The sequence below is a fragment of the Anarhichas minor genome, unplaced genomic scaffold, assembly GCF_050575085.1.
Source record: "Anarhichas minor isolate MPS153535 unplaced genomic scaffold, ASM5057508v1 ptg000003l, whole genome shotgun sequence".
NCBI lineage: Eukaryota > Metazoa > Chordata > Actinopteri > Perciformes > Anarhichadidae > Anarhichas > Anarhichas minor.
The window spans coordinates 10,303,077-10,323,357 of NW_027466449.1; the positions used below are offsets into that span (position 1 = coordinate 10,303,077).

Genomic DNA, 20,281 nt, shown 5'->3' on the forward strand with positions numbered 1-20,281 from the left:
TACCCATTTAATATTTAACCAAAATGTTCCTTTACATTTTTAGTCAAAATAGCTGTGACTTTGTCTTTTGGATGATTCCTTATCCAGTCATGCCGTAAACCAAACATGGTCAAAGTTTAAAAAATTAGCCAGTTAGGCAAAAAGACATGGTCAGCTTGTAACCCGTTTGCTATAGTTCACTAAGTAACCACTTCTCTGCACTGCGTTCTGTCTGAACCACATGACTTCAGTCTGTTTTCCATAAGAAGACTCCTAACAGAGCTCTCCACCTTCGTCCCTCTCTCTCTCGCTCCCATGCTCATGTGAGCTCAGCAGTGTTTCCACAACATGAGCTTTCTGTGCTGTGTTCTCTCTCACCACTTTTCATCGCCTCCGTCAACATGCTTTGCACCACTACATTTTGAAAACGGACACGACGACTCGAGTGTACACTTAAGTCGATTGTGATTTATTTTCGCTATGCTTCTTTACATGTACATCCGCTTTAGTAGATTGAGGTCAGAATGAATAAAGGTCAACAGAGATCATATTTATTTTTTCTGGAATAGTTTGACTCTCAATCAGAGTTGAATGTGTCAGTATTCAACCTCTTGATTCTTTGCGATGGTGCCAGAATATTTGAGGGAAGTCGTTTGGCAAAAGAACAGATTGTCTACAATTAAGTGCAGGCACACAGCTGACTTTTCTCCATAGTGATGTCAGGCAGTACATATAAACGTATATATAGTATAATAAATAGGGCATACTTTGATAAACTGCAGAGGGCAATTTAAAAGGAACTTTGATTTTGTGATTATTTTGGCTGTCCCTGTGGACAAAAGCAGTGGTGTTTCTGTGCACCAGTCCCCTTTTAGAAAAACTCATTTTACTGAAGCAGGGTGTGACAGTCTGCCCAGTTCAGTAGTTCTGGTTCTCCTGCGCCTCCCTTCCCTCCAGCGGGCCCAGCATCTTCGCGATGATGGTCTCGTTCACTTATGTAGGGGCATCGCTATTACATTGAGACCGGTTCTTAAACATCACCTATAAATTGTGTGTTTACTGACCGAGAGTGGTTTAACAACTCATCTTGCTGAAGTGTTGCAGAGGTGTACTGCAGGGTGTGTCAGTGCACCGTGACATCGTTAGAGAGCGTGATTACAGGTGCAACAGACCGAACCAGCAGTGATGCTGGTTGTTGCATTATTTTCAGTCAGTGGATGTAAAGTCAACCAGAGTTATAGTATAAAGAGTAGAGTATACATTTTGTTCAAATCTGTTAAAAAGCAGTTGAGCTATTGTGATGACTTCAAAATCCAAACAAGCCAGACAGAAAAGAAGAAAGAGCAGTAAAGTGATCTTAATCCAAGAGCCACTTTAATACAAATGTTAAAGGCAAAATATTGTGGCAGCACAATATGGCAAAAAAAGGCACATCCGCTATTTCCATAAGGCCTAAATGTCATTTCAATCTAGCTTAAAGCTTCATCTAGCACAATAAATGAATCCTAAATGCTCAAAACAAAACAAATGAAACCAAATACACAACATGAACTAGCATATTATTATCTTAATATATAACAGCTTTCACTTTTATATAAAATAAAATAAAAAAATAATCCAAATTCAATTCACTTTAGTCAGTTTGCTTCATGATAGAACACACACACACACACACACACACACACACACACACACACACACACACACACACACACACACACACACACACACACACACACACACACACACACACACACACACACACACACACACACACACACACACACACACACACACACACACACACACACACACACACACTTCAACAGAACTGTAAAAAAGAGAAAAAAAGACTGATTAAAGATTCTTTCAAGGTTCAACTCTCAACATATAATTAAAGTTTACTTTGCAGCAGATTCCACTGAACAATTGTTAAAAAATGTGAAAACCTAAAGTTAAAAAGGTGCAGTATGGAGTTTACTCATTGAAAGACAATTGTGTTTTTACATACAATGTTACTCACCAAACACATTGTGTACATCTTTGAGGTGTGTGTCCAAACGTCTTGAATGCATTTCCTTCCTCAAAACATTTGCAAACCCAGATATTGAAATATTTTAAATGAAAGGGGACAAGTTTGCGTGCCCGTTTATTGTACCAATGGACGACCAACTATTTGTAATATGACAGTTGTAGCTCACATTTACAGAGATGTAAATATCCTACACTACACTGTACCTCTATGGAGCTCTTTAGGTTCTTTTAGCACAGTTTAGCTTTTACAGAAAATGCTCTGTTCAGTTTCAGGCTCTCCGCTCCGTCAGTAAGCTGCTCTCAGTAGAAGCCCTTCTTAAGTTCACAGTAGAATAAACAACATAGCTCTGGTAACTTGAATCTTTAAATATATTTCCATAAATTTGCTCCTTAATTGGCTTCAAACCGAAATATAGTAGTACTGTTTTATGTGGTTTGTGTGTTGTTGGGTTCTAACCTTGACCCTCTAAAATGTAAAATTTCCCATCCATCCATATCACAAACAAAAACGTTGATAGTCATGATTTAAAAAAAATATAAAAACAGCCTTGCAACATTTTGTGCCTAGTCTTCATTCAAGCTAAAACAAAGTTACACTTTGAGTTTTATAAAACATGATACGATTTTCACCGGTGCACCAAATTACAATTAAATATCTAGAGGTTCTGTGTATCATTTTGTAAGAATAAAAAAACAAAAAATTCAAATTGGCATCTTTTGAGAATTGAACTTATTTGCAAGGATTCCCGAGTTTAGGGAGGTAATAATGTTTTTTTTTTAGGTTGAAGCCTCACGCCAACAGACACTTCCCACAAACCATCAGCGTATCACATTAGTGGATTCACCTTGACCTAGAGCCAGGATTTAAATAAGTGGGGAAGGGAGGGCCCAGAAAAAGGAGAGGGAGGAAGGAGTAAATATGGTGAAGAAAGAAAGGGATGAGATTGAGGGAGGAGGGTGAAAAGAACGACGGGAAAGTATGAGATGTAAACAAGAGGGGGAGGGCAAGGACGAAATCTGAGAAAGAAAGACTCAAGGAGAAGAAAGAAGAAACGAAGTAAACAAAAAACAAAAGTAACGTATAAAAGTTGGGAGAGAAGATAAACGGGTGGGAGACAGAGACATAAAAAAGGTAAACGTAGTGAACACCAACTGAAGGTGAGTAGAGAAGAAGAGAAGGAGAATCAAGCAGAGCCTGGTCTCTGCTGCCATCTTGTGGTGAGAGTCTGTTAGTCACGTCAACCCTTCAACCTTTATCACACTTACAGATGTGAGGCAATTTAGTTATTTAGTGAAGCTACTTAACTCGCCCTACACTCTTCACCAACTCTTCTTCTATATATAACAGAATGCCTTTCAACATCAAAGCGTCACTATTTGAAGAGAAAGTCCACATATTTCATATAAGAAGATGTAGGAACTGCTGTCTATCATATGGAGCAAATGTGTACTTTTGTATGTTACGCCTTAAAGGTGCTGACCTCCAAATTCAGAGCATTGATATGGTAGCTAACTATTTGCTATGTCGGGGATATAGAGGAGTAATGTCTACCTAAGCAGAGCATGAAGTCGCTCTCCCTCTGTGCGTGTTTAAATCCCAGCTTCTATCTCTGCTTTGTTTACGTAGCCGTTGTGGCCGCACGTTTTAGTGCATGCGAGTCTTAGTGTGTGTTGCCTGTTGGAGAAATTTATCACACCGTTCTTAGTTAGAACTTGTAACACTAAACCTGCATATAATCTTAACCGTCTTCCCACGAAAAGGCTGGGAACGTGGCCTTGGTGGGTGCAGCGGCAGACGACATCTGCGAGGGGGGGGGGGGGGGGGGGGTGAAGGGAGAGGAGACGAGATAACGCGCATATATACTCTGTTTTGTCTATTCATTGTTGTTAGACCTCCGAAACCCTCCGTGGGGAAAGAGCTCTATCCATTCAGCTGAATTATTATTAGTGTCTGTTCAATAAATATGTTTTTATATTTTAAGAGTTTACTCATCTCGATTATTTCTCACCGGCAGGTTAAAAAGATTATTTCCCGCCACATTGCCCACTGGCTAGCTCATTGCTGCCACTCTGCACTGAGCTCACATGGTGGTTACAGCTGGGGCTGGATGGCGTTGTCGAGGAAGCGCAGCGCAGCGCCTACCCTCCGGATCCCCCTCAAGTTAACCCCGTTAGCTCTGTCAGCACTATGGCCATTGTTTGCGCTGTTCATGCTGTTAGCACCGTTAGCTGCTAGCCGCCAGCTCAGCCGTCGCCATGTTAAGAGCCGTCCCGGCAATCCCTCAATAACAAATATAGTCTGAATTTGGAATGTAGCACCTTTAAACATTCAGCTGTTTGTTAATACTATTTCATACTTCTTTTTATTTGATATATATATATATATATATATATTTTTTTTTTACCTTCCATCGGTTGCCGCAGCCGTTACACAACACAAAGGTGGTCATGGGCTCGTCAGCACTGCGGATCTGCACCTTTAAACGCACACAAAACATCTTAGTGACGTATTTTCATTTAAAACTGTCCAAACACAATTCTGTGTCTGTGTGTGTGTGTGTGTGTGTGTGTCTGTGTGCGCACATACCTGCGTGTACGAGCAGCTCTTTCCGCGGCACTTACTGCAGATGAACATGTCTGTCTCAGTTCCCCCAACCTTTGACAGCTGATGTTCTCTGATGGACTCTTTAGTTAGATTCTCTCTCATCTGCTTCAGCTCTGCACTTGCCATCTCCTGCGCACACACACACACACACACACACACACACTTGTTCTGTACTAGCCTTCATTGACGTAATAGCTTCCCTTGCCCCTGACCCTTATCGAACATTTATACCCAATTCTAACCAAAATACCTAATACAAGCCCCAACTCTCAAACATCCTCAACAGGTGAGGATGAGACACAATGCCTGCATGACTGACCTCAGCAGTCATGGAGGCGATGCGTTGAGCAGAGATGTTTCCACACAGCACGTTACGCCGCAGTTCGGGATTCTTCTGGTCCTTGAGGTTGGAGATGCGGCTTCGTAGACGAGTTTTATATTTTATATCTGTTGTCTTAAACTCCTGGAAGATCTGTGGGCACGAGCAGCAGTCAAGGACTAGAAGACATTAATAACATCAGGGAATAGAGAGAATTAAAATCATGTTGAGCCAGCTCTCATTAATGTAAATGAGGTGGAAAAAATGCTGAGCGGACAGAGTCACACTGTTAGATAAACACTTGAGCGACGTTATCAAAGTGAAACACGCCCGGTCACTCAGCACTCTCAGATTAAGATCATTCATGCAGCTGTGAAATCCTGTTCCGTTTGTTCATGTGTAACTTTGTGTAGTTAAAGTTGTTGATGACACAAAAGGATATCCTCTTCAATTAGTGCTGCAAGATGCTCACAGTGGACTCCAATGGTCTGGTGGTCATCTGGGAAACGCACACACACACAGACACACTTGATACACATCAATTGACTTTTAACAAAACCACAAAGCAAAATGGACTGATAAACAAATGTAGAATTTGATTAACTAATATTCATTTAATTGGCTTGGAGTTGACCCATTAAAGCTATGGAACGGCTAATAAAATGTACTTTGAGGTGAGAATGTTTTTATATTTCAGCCCGTAGTTGGTTGAATTCTTAACCAGGGCAAATGTAAAGATTGAACAAGTGTGAATGTTCAGTAAGTTATAGTATGCACATTAGATGACATTTTTCGATTGAAACGCTGTCTATAAAAAAAAAATAAAAAAACCTTCTCACCATCAGTCTGCAGCGCTGCCACCAGCAGCTCTCGACACTTGTTCCGCACACTGTGGGTGGTGACGGGGGCAGGGGGGAATAAGGTGACCTGAAAGGGTAGGGTTGGGGTGGTGGGGGAGGTGGGTGTGATGGGTGTGGTGGGTGTAGTGCGTGTGGTGGGTGTGGTGGGTGTAGTGGGTGTAGTGCGTGTGGTGGGTGTGGTGGGTGTAGTGGGTGTTGTGCGTGTGGTGGGTGTGGTGGGTGTAGTGGGCATGGAGGGTGAGGTGGGGGACTCCCCTGACTTCTTACTGCTGATTAACAGGAGGAGAAATTATGAAAAAAGTGTAGCAGGGTTTGGATTGAGAGAAACAGGAGATGACTCTGGTTAAAAGGAAAATTACATTTTAAATCCTCTTCTATCATTAAAGAGACTGTGATTTGAAAAATGTACTGTCACTTCTGTCTTTAACAGTGACCTCATCCAACAGTAGGTGTAACCAAACATGACGCCATCACTGTGGGACCGACCTTTTCTCGCTGTTGCCAGAGTCCATGGAGGTGGACGATGGCCTCACAGGAGAGTCTTCTTTCTTCTTCTCCTTCTCATCCGACTTCCCCTCTGAACCGTCTGCAGGATGGGACACAAAACACATCGACGAGAAGAAACTGTTGGGACACACCTGTAGCATACAGACTGATGCCGGTCAAAACATCTGCACTGCACCCATTGTTTTCTATCTGAGCCCACACAATTGATGCAAAGCTCTTCTCCATTTATATTTTTTTAAGTACAAGTCTGCAGGTTCACATGTATCATGACAGTATTTTCATTGTACTCTGAAAAGTGAAGGCAATGTAGTAAGGGCCTTAGAGGTGAATTCCTTCTAATGGCCAGCGGGGGGCGACTCTTCTGGTTGCTATAAGAAGTCTGTTTGTATAGAAGTCTATAAGAAAATGACCCTACTTCTTAATTGATTTATTACCTCAGCAAACATTGTAAACTTGATCTTGGTCTCAATTCCTAGTTTCAAAACAGTATGATGTTTGTTTTGTAAATGATTGTCCCATTTAGGGTAAGATAGATGTTTCAGAGTGTGGCTACCTTGTGATTGAAAGGTTGCTACCACTGCACTGTCCGGTCTGGCAGTTGTCCGTGTTTTCAGTTCATTAAAGTTAATTATAATATTTTGGTCGCCTAAAAATGTGTCCAGCATTTGGTTGTACTTAGCTCCACCCTCTCGTGTCGCTTCTGGTTGCAAAAAAACAAGATGGCGACGGAAGGAAATCCAAAATGGTGGTCTGGCAAATTAAGACATTTGAAGTTGTCATCGTAGACTCATGGAACAAACAGTCTTGAAGGCCTACATCAGTACTTGTCATTGACTATAATAACCACCACAACCCTAAGCCTGTCCTCTCCTGGACTGAAACTCTACTGGGTCGTCACAAAGACAGAAGAAGAAGAACACACACAACACACACCCTCACTTACCCAGCAGTTTCTTCCAGGACTTGATAAGAACTTTGGCCAAAGTCTGAACTTCTTCATCTGAACTGTGTTTCCTCACCGCGTTCACCGACATCCCAACTCTGCTGGACTACAAAGAGAGAGAGAAAGAGAGTGAGAGAGAAACAGACATTTATTTTCAAAAATTGTAATTGATAAAATAAGAAGTATTTCTGCTGTTATTGAGTTCTGCAAGAATGAATCCTAAAACGCTGAAATGAGTTAGCATTTTTGCACTTCTGGTTCCCTTGTCTCAATGCCAATGGGACAAATTTTTGAATGGGTTTTTGGTTAGATGCCTAAAATAAGGTATGTGGTTAACACAGGCTTAGGAGATTTTAACGTTTTGTTCCGCAACATAAAATATGTCTGTAAATACCCCTCTCTGGAATTTTGAAGATTTTGAATGTCTTTAAAAAGCCGGTTGCTAACAAGTGGCTAAATTAAACGTCATCACGCCGAACAACAGACCACCTTTAGCTTTGTGGTCGTGACATGCAGTCATGCGACTGTGGTGTAGTTAGTTCATAGCCTTACGTTAGCTTTTTACTTCTGCCGATTATATTTACGCATCAAAAAATCATAAAAATGGTGTGCATCGGTGAAGATTATCTTGCTGAATAACACTTGTAACTCTATGGTGAACATTTCAGTCGGTCAATCTAGTCTCGCCAAAATATCCCCTTGTTTCTTTCTCCCAAGTCCTGCTGTTGACATTGTTTAATCAAGTAAGTTACTCCGAGTCCTCCCGACTGTGCTCATTGTGTGCTGCCAAACCGTGTCGTTCTGATATGGCAGGCACAGCACAGGGAAGAAATTAATAAATAAAAGAGTATTTTTTGACAACGAAAATGAAAGGAGATTTTGGTAAAGTTTTATTTTTCAAACCACAATATACAGCCTGATCTTTTCACGTCGACAATATTGTTGATATATTCACATGAAGTGTTCAATGACGTCAGTGCCTTCTCGTCTTTGCATCACCTTAGTCGTGGAAACAAAGGTTGTGGACTAACATATTTAGTCATAGTTTATTTAACAAAATGAACACTGCTGTTGCATTGTGCACATTTAAACAGTGACAGTTTAGATGTTAAAATTGTTACAGGTATACTTAAAGAGCAACTTAATACCAGACTGACAAGATGATGTTTCACTGCTTATGGTTAGAAGTGTGCTTTGTGGCACCTGTAACCACGCCCAACGTCTGATGATGTCAAAGTGTAGGGAAGCTTCCACTTAAACAGAGGAATGCTGATGTGCCAGCTGTGGTGGATGTCCATACCGTACTTAAACAGACTCGTGCAGTAACGATTCATCTTGTGTCAGTTGTGTCGTGACTTTAGGTGCACTTGGCGGTGGCGGTGACACGGCAGAGGGGTGGAGTTAATTACCTGCAGGGTCTCCAGCGAGATCTTCATGTTCTTTAGTTCCCCCAGCAGGTCCAGAGCTCCGTCCTGTAGACATGGAAACCTTCACATTATTAGCCAGCACATGCGGTGATATTGACTCACCACATTTACAGCTCAGTGAGTGAACACCGAGAGGATGAATCTGGCAATCACGTGCGTCTGTTAAACTGTCTGCCAAATTTGTGTCCATTGAACGAACGGAAATGTTCACAGATTTGTTTCCGTCGACCCTCGTCTAACCATTAAAGCCAAGGTGGCCTTTTGTATTACAATTGAAGATTCATTGTTCTTGCCTCCCACAGCGGAACAGCTGTCAACTACACACCCCGAGGCAGTTGTTCAATGTATACTAACGGTCACCAAGAGAATGATGAAACAACAAGACTGAATTTTAGTGAGTGGAGCTTTCTCTGTGTGGAGTTCATGCTCACTGTTGGACAGGAGAGTTTCACTTTCATTTGTCACTTAATGAGGACAAATATGTGTTCATAGAGGACACCAGGAATTCCATATTTGGGCATATTAAGATGATCCAACAGCTGCACAAGTGAATACCATGGGAAGTTGTGTGTATCATACCGCTGATAACGTTGTCCCGACACACGGCGGCGGGAAAGCGTTGTTGCGGAAGTGTAACAGCCACCCTGCGGTTCTCCCTGAGGTTAACCCCATTAGCTCGGTCAGCACTGTTGCCCTTGTTAGCACTGTTTGCGCTTTTAGCACCGTTAGCTCCTAGCAGCCGGCTCAGCACTAGTCTTGTTGAGAGCCATACAGCCACATAATCCAGGCTGTATTGGTTGTAGCTGCTGCAATAATGGGCCAATCAAATGTTGCATTAAATCGAAGGACACTTGCGGTGATTGGCTGCAAGGAAGATTATAAAAAGTTATTTTTATCTAGATATGGGAATGAAAGGGATAGATGTAGGTACCAAGTAGGAAACAAGTGTCGATACTACCTGGTACATGGTTATTTCGGTCTGTACCTTAAAAAGGTATTTAGTACCAATACCCAATCCTAAAAATCTCCCATATAAAACCACAGCTACCTGCTAAATGCATTAGAACATTTATCGTAGCAGATATAGAAGAAGATATGTCCCTCAGGAGTTGGTAGAGATTGTTAAATGAGATATGTTAAAGTGATGTTCCCATTCAACTAAACTGCACTCCGTTTCAAGGGAAACGCATTTCCTCACAAATTAGAGTCGCTGTTTTAAAAAGAGTTTGAAACACGTTAACGTTGGAAATTAAAAGAAAATAGAACAAAAAATGTTTCTATACTACTCGCGTCGTCCCTACGTGGACTTCCGTTGACTCATTTGAAACACATTTATAGAAGAACACAAAAAGGACTCCGATGGATAAAAATGTCTGCTGGATGTGCAAATTATTTGCTGCCTTAGCCATAAGCACTTGATAAGCGGATATCATTTTAAAGGGCTTTTCTGTTGTTTGGTGTCTTCTCACCCCTAGTGGTCAAAAGTGGCCAAATGCATAAAACATGGGCAAATCAAGAGCCTTTGATAAAATAGAATACCGATTCAAAATGCAGCTATTAAAAACAAATATGCACTCAAATATATGTTTATTTTATTTTAATGTAACAGTATCTGTTGGATTCCACAGTATGAAAAACCTCGACCAAATGTTCTAATCATGACGATGCCATTGAGATGAACTGTAGTTAGACATTTTGCTTTTCATGAATGCTGATGTGATTTGGGCCTTATGCTGGATGTGGCCTCAGGGTGTGGTGGTAATGCAGTGGTGATATTTTAAATGAGTCAACAGTTTTTAAATATCACTGACATTCTTGCTAGGGATTATTATTTTTAACAAAGACGAATGTGACATTCACCAGCGTGTGGACAGAACTGCCCTAAGCTTACTCGTGTTATGCTTTGTTTTCCAATATTAAAAACTGTACAGAACATTACCAGGCACATGTTGATCCTACAATCCACTTTGCTTGTATGTGAAATGTGACAAACTATTTTACAAATTAAAATAATAATAATAATACTGTTAATATAGACACCATGTGATTTCAATAATCCCTGAAGCTATTCAGTCAATAAACTGAGTTGACGAGATAATTGCTTCAAGGTGCGGGTGATATAATTGGCAGCTTTTTGACCAATAGCGGCAGTGATTTATTGCCAAACTTTTCCCCCCAAATCATCAAAAACAGAAGCAGCAACCTTGTTATGAGTGAAATTATAAGCAGAAATCCTCCTCCACGGAGCAGCGAGCGGAGTTTATCGCACTGTGTTTCCAGAATGTTCCCCCTCTCAGCAGCTAAAGGTAGAGCTCATCACCTGATCGCGTGGTTTCTGCGGATGCTGCTGCAACTGTTTTTGCACTCACCGTATTGTTCTTGTGCACCATTTTATCCAGCTTTTTGGCGATGCGCTCCACCTCCTGGCTTTTGGCCATTTTTGAGCCGATTTCTCTCCGTCAGTGCGTCCTCCTCTGCTGCGGAGAAAACCCCCGTTTATGTAAGAAAAACTCTCCCAGTCTCTCTCTCTCTCTCTATTTGCTCCACTTTACGCAGTCTGTCTGTGTCCTTCTCCCCCAGCTGCTGCCTCTCTCTCGTTTGTTGTTGTGCGTCGCTGTGGGACGCTGGGAGTTGTAGTTTTCTTTTTAATAAGTCGACCTGGAGTAGCGTGAACAAAACTTTTTTTAAAGAGACTCGGAAAAAGGGGACTTTGTGAACGTGCATCTGATTTGTCAAGGTGGGCCCTCCATCAATCATTACAGCCGATGACGGGAAATATATAGACGGTTTATTGTAGGCTATTTGTTGGTCGGAATTTGGGTAGGAATTCATGATGGTTGTTGCATCATGATCCAAAGGCTTACCTGTAGATTCACAATATCCTTTTCAATGCAACGTTTTCCTAATGTATGCATGCCACCGTGTGCATTGAACTCATTCTAGAAAGACTCATGTCGTTCAGCCACAACAAACCAAAGGCCAACAAACAAATTACAACACTGACCTCGCACAACACATATTATTTTCGGAAACCATCTGGAATGCTTGCGCTGCTCGCAGTAATTAAAAGAAAAGATATCGCGGGTGACAGGAATCAGTGTCACGTGACAGAAAACGAGAAACATTACACCTATATACTGTATATAACTCTCCTATTTGGGGGTGTGGTGTTGCTGCAGCAGCCTCAGCATCTCTCCTTTCCGGTGTCTGTTGTGGACTCTCCTCAGGACCCGCTGAGGCGCGTCTGCATGATTCACTTATTAAGAGATAAATGAAAATGTTTCCTCAACGTTCACAAATGCATTTACACACATTGCACGTACAGTAATTGTTAATCAGTCAAACTCTTTTGTTTGTGCTATTGTGAATTCATTTTTGGGAGGTTTGGGGATACAGTGGAACATGTGTGGAGAAGGAGAACATGTAGAAAATATTCCTCCGATATAAATGGTAATAATAAAGCATAAGTAACAGCTCAATCATAATGAAATGTGTCATACTCGAGAAGCATGATACAAACATGAGTTTGTGGTAAAGTGGTACTTGGCTCTATTTACTTATTTGAACATATATTTTCTTTTTGACATTTTGATTTTTGCTTTCATCCATTACATTATTTTATTTTGACTTTGTCACAGTTTTTTTTATTGTTGGAATAACAAAGTTTTAGACCATGAACTTTGTAAAGCACAGCCTAACTATACATCTAATTGCAGTAATGAAGGACTCTGCCTTACAACATGGAGCTGGATGTGATTTCAGAGCAGAAGCAATACATGTATGATGTTTTGTTTCTGATAAAGGTGTAATACGCGCCCGGTTGGAAAATGCACACAAGCCAGCTGTTGAGAAATGACTGGAAACTTTTTTTTTTAACTCACCATTTCAATTGCTCTGGAGGGAGATTTCTCTTTTAATAAACACTGAAAGACCTTGACTATCAACCTAATTAATAGCCTGAATGTACTTACTGTGTCCTTCCTCTAGAGAGCAGTGTTGTTAAGCTATTTTGTGTGTTCAGTGTAAAAACGTTCTGTGTGATTCTCGAACAGACCAAATTCTGTAAACTCAACAGTATTTGGAAACTATTTGACCTGGTGTCTCAAAGTTGATTTAACTGCTGTATCAGTAAGTTAGTCACTATAAGAGTCTTTTGTCTTGTGTGATTACGTAATGAATAAGCCACCATGGGATCCTGCGTCTATGTCTGGTGAAGGAAGGCTTGACTTTATCACTGAATATGTGCAATGGATCTAAGTGTGCAGGGATGTTTTTCCTCTATTTCACCCTAGAACTGTAAAAATATTATATTATTATAATCTTCATTTATTGAGCACTTTTCAAACCCAGGTTTATAAAGTGATTCACACAAGAAAGCAACTTAAATCAACAAATTAAAAGCCTAATGCGACATCAGATCTCAGTGATTTGTTTTTTAAATAACAGATACAAAATCAATGTAAGTGATTCAAACCAAATCAAGAAACTGTCTATGTATATTGCCAAATGTGAAATTCAGAGCATATCTATGATTTAGAGATTTCCTCCATACGGCACATGGCGACGGCTGAGCCGGCGGCTCAAACCGGGTTAACAGCGCTAACAGTGTTAACAGTGCAAACAAAGGCAACAGTGCTGGTTACGGTTGAAAATGTTGGTACTGTCCCAAAACCTGAATCCTGTCCTGTTTGTATGTTTATTTAAAATTAGACCTAATAAAACATTCTGACACATCATGTTGTTGTTGCCCTCAAACACTGTTATGTAGCCTAAATAAATTACGGCTATTGTAGTTGTTGTTTTTTTGCCGTGTACAGAAATGCCGTGAATTGATAAACAACTAAGCATAGTGGCGAGGCATAGCGGAGACGTTGTTGAATAAAACCATTTACTGAGGGAAATGAAACCTTCCATCGCTGACATGGTGAACATCCAGCCAACGAGCAACAACGTTGACGAGTCGAAAGGGAAATACCCGAGATCTTTGCTGCCTCATGAAATCCAAACAAAGCATTTTGTAAAGTCTACAGTTAAGAATACTAATTGGCGTATTGTTTACTACTGTCTGTGGACACTGATTGAAAAGTACCGGAGGCCTACCAGGCCCACCCTTAATTTCCCTGTCCCGCATTTTACCCATTCTCATCTGGTCACCCATAGTGCTGAGCGCTAACAGTGTTTACTTGAAGGGGAACCGGAGGGTGGGTGCTATATGCTTCTGTGACAACGCAGTCTGTCGGAACAGAGTCATCAGCTGTAACCGCTGTATGAGCGCAGTGCAGAGCGGGGGTCATGAGCTCGCTCGGGCACGCTCACGTGCATTAACGTGCACTAAAAGGTATGCACGGCCGGCCCGGCTTTTTTTAACAAAGCATGGAGAAACCCGGATTTCAACACAGAGGGAGAGCAACTTCATTCTCTGCTCATAGACATTACTCCATTACATCTTCACATAGCAAATAGCTGGTTGCTGCTATGTCGATGCACTGAATGTAGAGAACCTTTAACAAAACGTAAGTAAAATGAGGATAAACCTAAAAGGTGCATCAAGGTAGACAGAGCATTTACTTGTATAGCAATGCATATACAATAGAAATGTCCCCTATTTGTCATGTAATGTAGATTCTGGACTGTAGATTACATGAGAACTTCTAGGTTCTGGAACAAATTACTCTCTCAACAAAGTTTCTCAACAGTGCCTGCCAGCTAGATCTCAACAGATAGTGGTCCTGTCTCTCGCTCATTCTTTTGATTAAAACAGGCTCTCTGCTCTACATTACAGACGAGTAGATCATTTTTTGGAGAAACTTTTTTTATTTATTTATTTTCATGTAAATTCCTGCTGCTTGATGTTTGCAGCCAAGAACCTCCTCCAGCTGAGGAGCTGCAGAGCAGCGCTGGCAGCAGCTGCTGGGTGAGATATCTGCCGTCTGAGTGTGTATGTGTGTGTGTGTGTGTGTGTGTGTGTGTTTACTACAGAGGACCTGAAGAGCTCGGAGGTCTGCAGCAAGGCAGAACAAGATGCTCATCCAAGAGCTGATTGAAAGGAAACAAAAGGGGCTTCTTCATCCTCCTCTCTTTTCTCCTTCTTCTACCAATCCTCTGTCCATCTTCAATGATCTTCTCTTCCTTTCCTCTTCTCTTCTCCTCAACTCTTATGTTCTCTCCTTATATCACCGCTCTTTTTCTTTTCCGTCTTAGTTTTCTCTGTTTCTTTTTATCGTCGTCAGCCCTTCTTCTTGTCATTTTTCCTGTCATCCAGTATATTGTCTACTCCTTCCTCTCCCGCTTTCCCCTCCCACCTTACAGACCCTCAGAATTCCAATGAAGTTTGTTCATCAAGGATTTGATTTCCTGGAGAGTAAATAGATAATTGCGGGGATCAGAATCCAGGAAGGCAGTCAGTGAGGTCATATGAGGAAAAACGTAGCATCTGGGATTTCGCCATCATTTTCTTAGAAAAGAATTGATAGGCAGTTTCCTGGGAAAAAAGATAAAACCGTGAAACATTCAGTTAAAGAAACAATCGGGTAATATGCAAACCCAGTTCATTTTTGTCAAGAATGTTGATTTAGTACACAAGTTTAAAATTGTGTTGTGTCACATGTTGGAAAGAAAATACCATATGCTGTTTTTCTACAGGGCCAGCTGAAGGTGAACTCATGAACAACTACTTAAAATGTAATTAATTCAAATTAGATCTAGGCCATATGGCTTATTTATAATATCTTGACATTGTCACATGTCGCAATAAACGATCCATCTCTATATTTTCAGACTTTCTCTTAAATGATTGATTGATTTAACTCTTTGATGCATATGATCATACCTGCATGAACATTCTAGCAAACTATGAGCACTCTAAGGGGTGGACTGTCATTTTTAAGTCAGATTGGTCTTGCTAATGTATTCCTTATTATTCATTTTGACTTATTATTCACACAATTGAAATTCAATTTTTCATTAAATATGTATTCATTTTGTTTCATTTATGTATTTAATTATTGACAGACCCACTGACACTCTTACTGTAATGCCTAGTATATAAACATACCACAGAAAATACGTGGGTGCAAGTCTCTTCCTCTCTGCACTTTTCCCTGCCCCACTGCTTCCATCCCCTGGACTCAAAACTACCGCTGTTGGGACATGCCAGGTAGCTTATGTTCACCTTCACAATAAACGTCTGAATGGTTGCTGTCGGCCTGCATTGTCTGCATTTAGGTCCTTCCCTTGTTGCCTCCCTTGTCACTAACGCGGAGGCTAAACTCAAAGTTGCACCAGTAAGCTCTGTCTGTTATAATAATGCTGAGCTTCTTGGTTGTTGTAATAATAACGATAGTATTGTGATTCTTGGTTAACTTCTTTGAGAAGACCTGGGTCTATGGATTCTTTTTGATGAAGCTTGACAGCAGCAACTGTTTGTTCTACATGAAGTAGATCTATGTCCAGCAAGTGTTTGTTCTAAGTGTATGGCCAAATCCCAATGTCCCCCCTTACGGACTCACGGACTTTGAGGCGCACTCCTGCGAAGTCCGTGAGGGTTTAGGGCCGTCCCACTGTCAAATTGTCAAGTGTTTGAGGGCTCTCTTGCAGACATTTTGAGCCCTTTATGAACCCTTTCCGTAAGTCAGCATGGTATGCTGACTTAGCCTAAGGGAATTACCCACAAATCATTGCAGTGTGACGTTAAACACGGGGTAACCAGTGGACGCATGGAGACGTACAAAAAAAGGTAAACAAAGAGGACGGCTCAGGTGTGTTCAGCCTGTCTTATTCAATTTACTCAGAAACATCAAGAGTTAAAAATGGAACAAAAAATAAACATGAAATCAGAAGATATTTATTTATTTATTCATCAAATATTTGATTTTGTCATTGAAGCTGTTTTGACAAAAACGAGTAAATAGATTATATAAAATGACCTCTCATCTTGTGAGGAAAGAGCCTGAAGACGTTCAAATCACGGAGTACAAAGTATAAAATAAATACCCACAATTTTACATCATATTTTTTTGCCCTCAGTCTCTCACACTCGACCACTTACCAGGTGACGTTAGTAAGTCCTTGAGGGTTCAGGGTTTGAGGGTTTAGGGGGGACATTGGGATTGGGCCTATGAGATCAATGAAACCTGCTATCAGGAAGTGCCCCCTTCTAGTGATCTATGGACTCATTCGAAGTCACCTCTGACGCCAGGAAGTGTGGGGCTTTGGAGTCTCAGTTATTGACCATCTGAAGCAGGAAGTTCCCACTCTCCTTGATCTGTAGCTGTTCATTTTGACCACCGGCACCAGGAAGTGTCCTTTCTAATTACACTGGATCTATGGAGTGCCTGCTAGTTATGACCTCACACAGGAAGTGTTCTCTCTGTTGGATGGATGGAGCTATTCTTATTTCCTTCAGAGACCAGGCCAAGTATTGTGTGGAGTTGGCTCCGTCTTCCTCTCTGATGGTAAATGAGTCTGCTGAATCGTCGTCAGAACAGAGGCTGTTTTAAAAAAAAATCATTTTAGATGTGAGTAACATGCCGATTCAGATTTGGTCATTGTAGATACAAGGCGTAACTGGATATCCAGAGATTTGCGAGGAAGTTAGATGTCCGGTTTTTGAAAAATGAAGCTGCCAAAAATGAAGGTGAAGACGCTGGAGCCGATATTTGCTTCAGAACAGGGCTGAGCAAAATGGCCATACATGACGGGGAACTGGCTAAGGGAGAAGTTAAGTGAACCTTTAGAGAGAAGTTTACCACCATCAGCAATTACTGTAACACTTATTCGTCTGACATGTAGAGAATAGAGTCTTCTCTGCCAACAGGATGCGATGTAGAAAAAGTGAGAACAAGGCGCCGACTGATTGTTGCGGATCTGTGTCTCTGCAGCTGAAATTATATAGTCAACAATTGATCTTATGTGGCTGTACAGACGTATATTTGCCAAATCATCCACTTAGTCCTTGTTTTTTTTCTTTTCTTGTGAAAGTATAAAAAAATAACGTTTGAAAACCCTTCCACTAAAGCAAACACCTTTAGCTAAAGCACCAGAATTTGATGATGATGGTTCCTGCTTACTTATTTAAAACATGTATCTATCAATAATCATACCTATTGGGTTCACTCCAGTACTCATTGTTGAAATCGGAAATGATAAAAAGATTATTGATAGTATTCCGTGGGATTGTATTTGGAGTTCTTCTACAGCTCAGTTCAGTATTCGTTGTCTTTTTTTGATCTCTAATCCTGCATATATTTTCTGCCAGAAAATACTTCTCTGTGATTAAGCATTGGACAAACACATCACAGCTATCTTTTGTTGCATGTTTATCCCTTAATGTATCTAATCTCAACATGTTACCTTCTCTGTGTGTGAATGTATGTGCATATGTGCAAGCGTGTGTATGTGTTTGTTTGTTTCCCGGCCAGTTGCCAACATTCCAGCCAGGCGTCCACACCAGGAGACAGGAAGCCAGGAACAAGGTGATGAAGTCATCATCCCCGGATGGAGCTTTAGGCTGTCGGTCCCGTGTGGCACAGGTTGGGCACACATCCAGTCATTCTCCGCCCTGCAGGGGCGCCAACATGTGGCGAGCCAGGGAACCAGATTCAGCTTGAGAGGAGGTGAGGAATTAACAATTAATGTGAGTGCATCTAATAAAGGCAATAAGGCCAAAAAAAGATTACTACTCTTCATACTTGATAATCAATATCGTGTCAACCTTTTGTCAGATACTCAAAAGTATATTTGCATTCTGTTACTTCTCTTCGGTGGTAGAATACATTTTCAGATCCTTTACTTAAACAAAAGTAACAATAGCAAAATGTAAACATACTCCATGACAAGTAAAAGTCCAGCATCAGCAAAATGTCCTCAAAGGTCAAATTTGCCTCGTCATGCACGTCATTATATTTCTTCAAACTGTTGTATTGGTCACGCTTACTTCACACACAATACAAATATTACGCTAAAAAAGGTTTCGGAGCTTTCGCACCGCAAACAAAGGCATAAACGGGATTATAAAACAACAACATGGAGGCTCCAGAGTCCACACCTAGAAGGTAAACTTCATTACTCCTTTCAACTTTGACAACGGCAACGCAGACCAGATCCACTCCTGCCGTTTTGGGACAATAACATTTTCAGGCGATTATTTCACATTTCCGTCTTGTTTACTTGCCACCCCCGGTGTGTAGAGGCCCACTACAATCAGAATTCATATGTTGTCAGTTCAAAATGGTTTCTGATGTTGTGTTACTATTAACCCTTTAATGTTACTTTGTAAAATGGGACTCTCCCCCTTCTCTCGCGCTCTGCTTCCAATTTTCTTTTATTGTGAAATGATTTGTCCTGATGAATGAAGACAGAGCTTTGTACAGTGTTTGCGTGAGTGTGTGTGATTTCCTCTTGGCCAGGTCACAGCAGGACTGAAGTCCGCTGGTCTGCTGCTGCGCCGTGGATGTGTGTTTCGCCTGATGTGTGTGTGTGTGTGTGTTTTATGAGTGTTTTATGGTGTGTGTTTGTGTGTGTGTGGGAAGGCATTGGCAGCCCCACTCCCACACACTTCCCTGTCCCACCCCCTACCCCTCATATATGTAGTGCACTCACACACACACACACACACACACACACACAGCTCATTAAAACATACCGTTTTACAGTACAGTTACGCTTATTTTTGCGCATTTATTGTACTTTTAGTGTTTCAGCATTAATGTAGTTTAAATTCAAGACTATATAAGATCATGGGATAAAAAACACTAACTGTTGGTGAATGAGGCCTCCTTCACTGCTCTATATTAACATCACAATACTTCCTACTTTTGAAAATCATTTAGCATTGAAAAAAGACATTTGACGTGAATCCAGGCCTGCAGAATGGTGTAATATAGACGTTATTCCAAGGAGACTGGGTAGAATATTAGCAGGAAGGGCTCTGTGGTATCAGCATTGTTATTTCAAAAAGGGAAACTGGTGATGTAAACGGTATTAAAAATAAACACGTTTTTAAAAAACTGCATACAATGAGTAAAAATCTAGGGGAAAGAAAATTTGATTTTATGTTATGTTTGTTTGTAAAATGTCAGAAGATAGAGATGTATTTATTTATTGCCCTTTTTAGTTTCGTCGTCACTCTTGTTGTGCATGTGTCTTCACGTGTCGTGTATTGTTTTACCGTGTGTGTGTGTGTGTGTGTGTGTGGTTGCTCCTCTGGGATTAAAGACAGAAGAATAGCAGCAGCTCTGCAGTGGTGTGAAACTGAGAAAGTGTTTGCTCCCTGCTTCATCTTCCTGTCCCTCTGTCCCCCACACATCGACCCCATTTCCTCTCAATAGGACACATGGGAGTTTAAAATGTCTGCACATCTGTCCACCAGTCAGTCAGTCTGTTTGTTTGTTTTTGTTTGTCAAAGAGAAGATCAGCATTTTGAGAAAAACTCCCATTCCTTCTCTGCTCGGAGTTAGATAGTTAGAGAGTATAGATACCACTAAAGGATCATGCAGCTTTTGGGCTGCTAAACCTGCTTAAATAACACAAAAAGAAATCATGTAATTCCTCAAAGTAGTGTGAAATGGCCCCTTACTGCACTGCCAAGCAAATAGCATCATGGTGCTC

General features: G+C 41.0%; 1 protein-coding gene across 1 annotated transcript; it reads right to left on the minus strand.

Moving 5' to 3' along the window:
* Positions 1-3,658: 3,658 nt before the first annotated feature.
* tcea2 (transcription elongation factor A (SII), 2) lies at positions 3,659-11,112 on the minus strand. The gene is made up of 10 exons (XM_076102504.1): positions 11,044-11,112; positions 8,657-8,719; positions 7,248-7,353; positions 6,290-6,383; positions 5,777-5,931; positions 5,380-5,436; positions 4,938-5,092; positions 4,601-4,747; positions 4,419-4,490; positions 3,659-3,688 (listed from the first exon to the last, which is right to left on the minus strand). The coding sequence occupies exons 1-10, from the start codon at positions 11,110-11,112 to the stop codon at positions 3,659-3,661; spliced, it is 948 nt and encodes a 315-aa protein (XP_075958619.1).
* Positions 11,113-20,281: the final 9,169 nt, after the last annotated feature.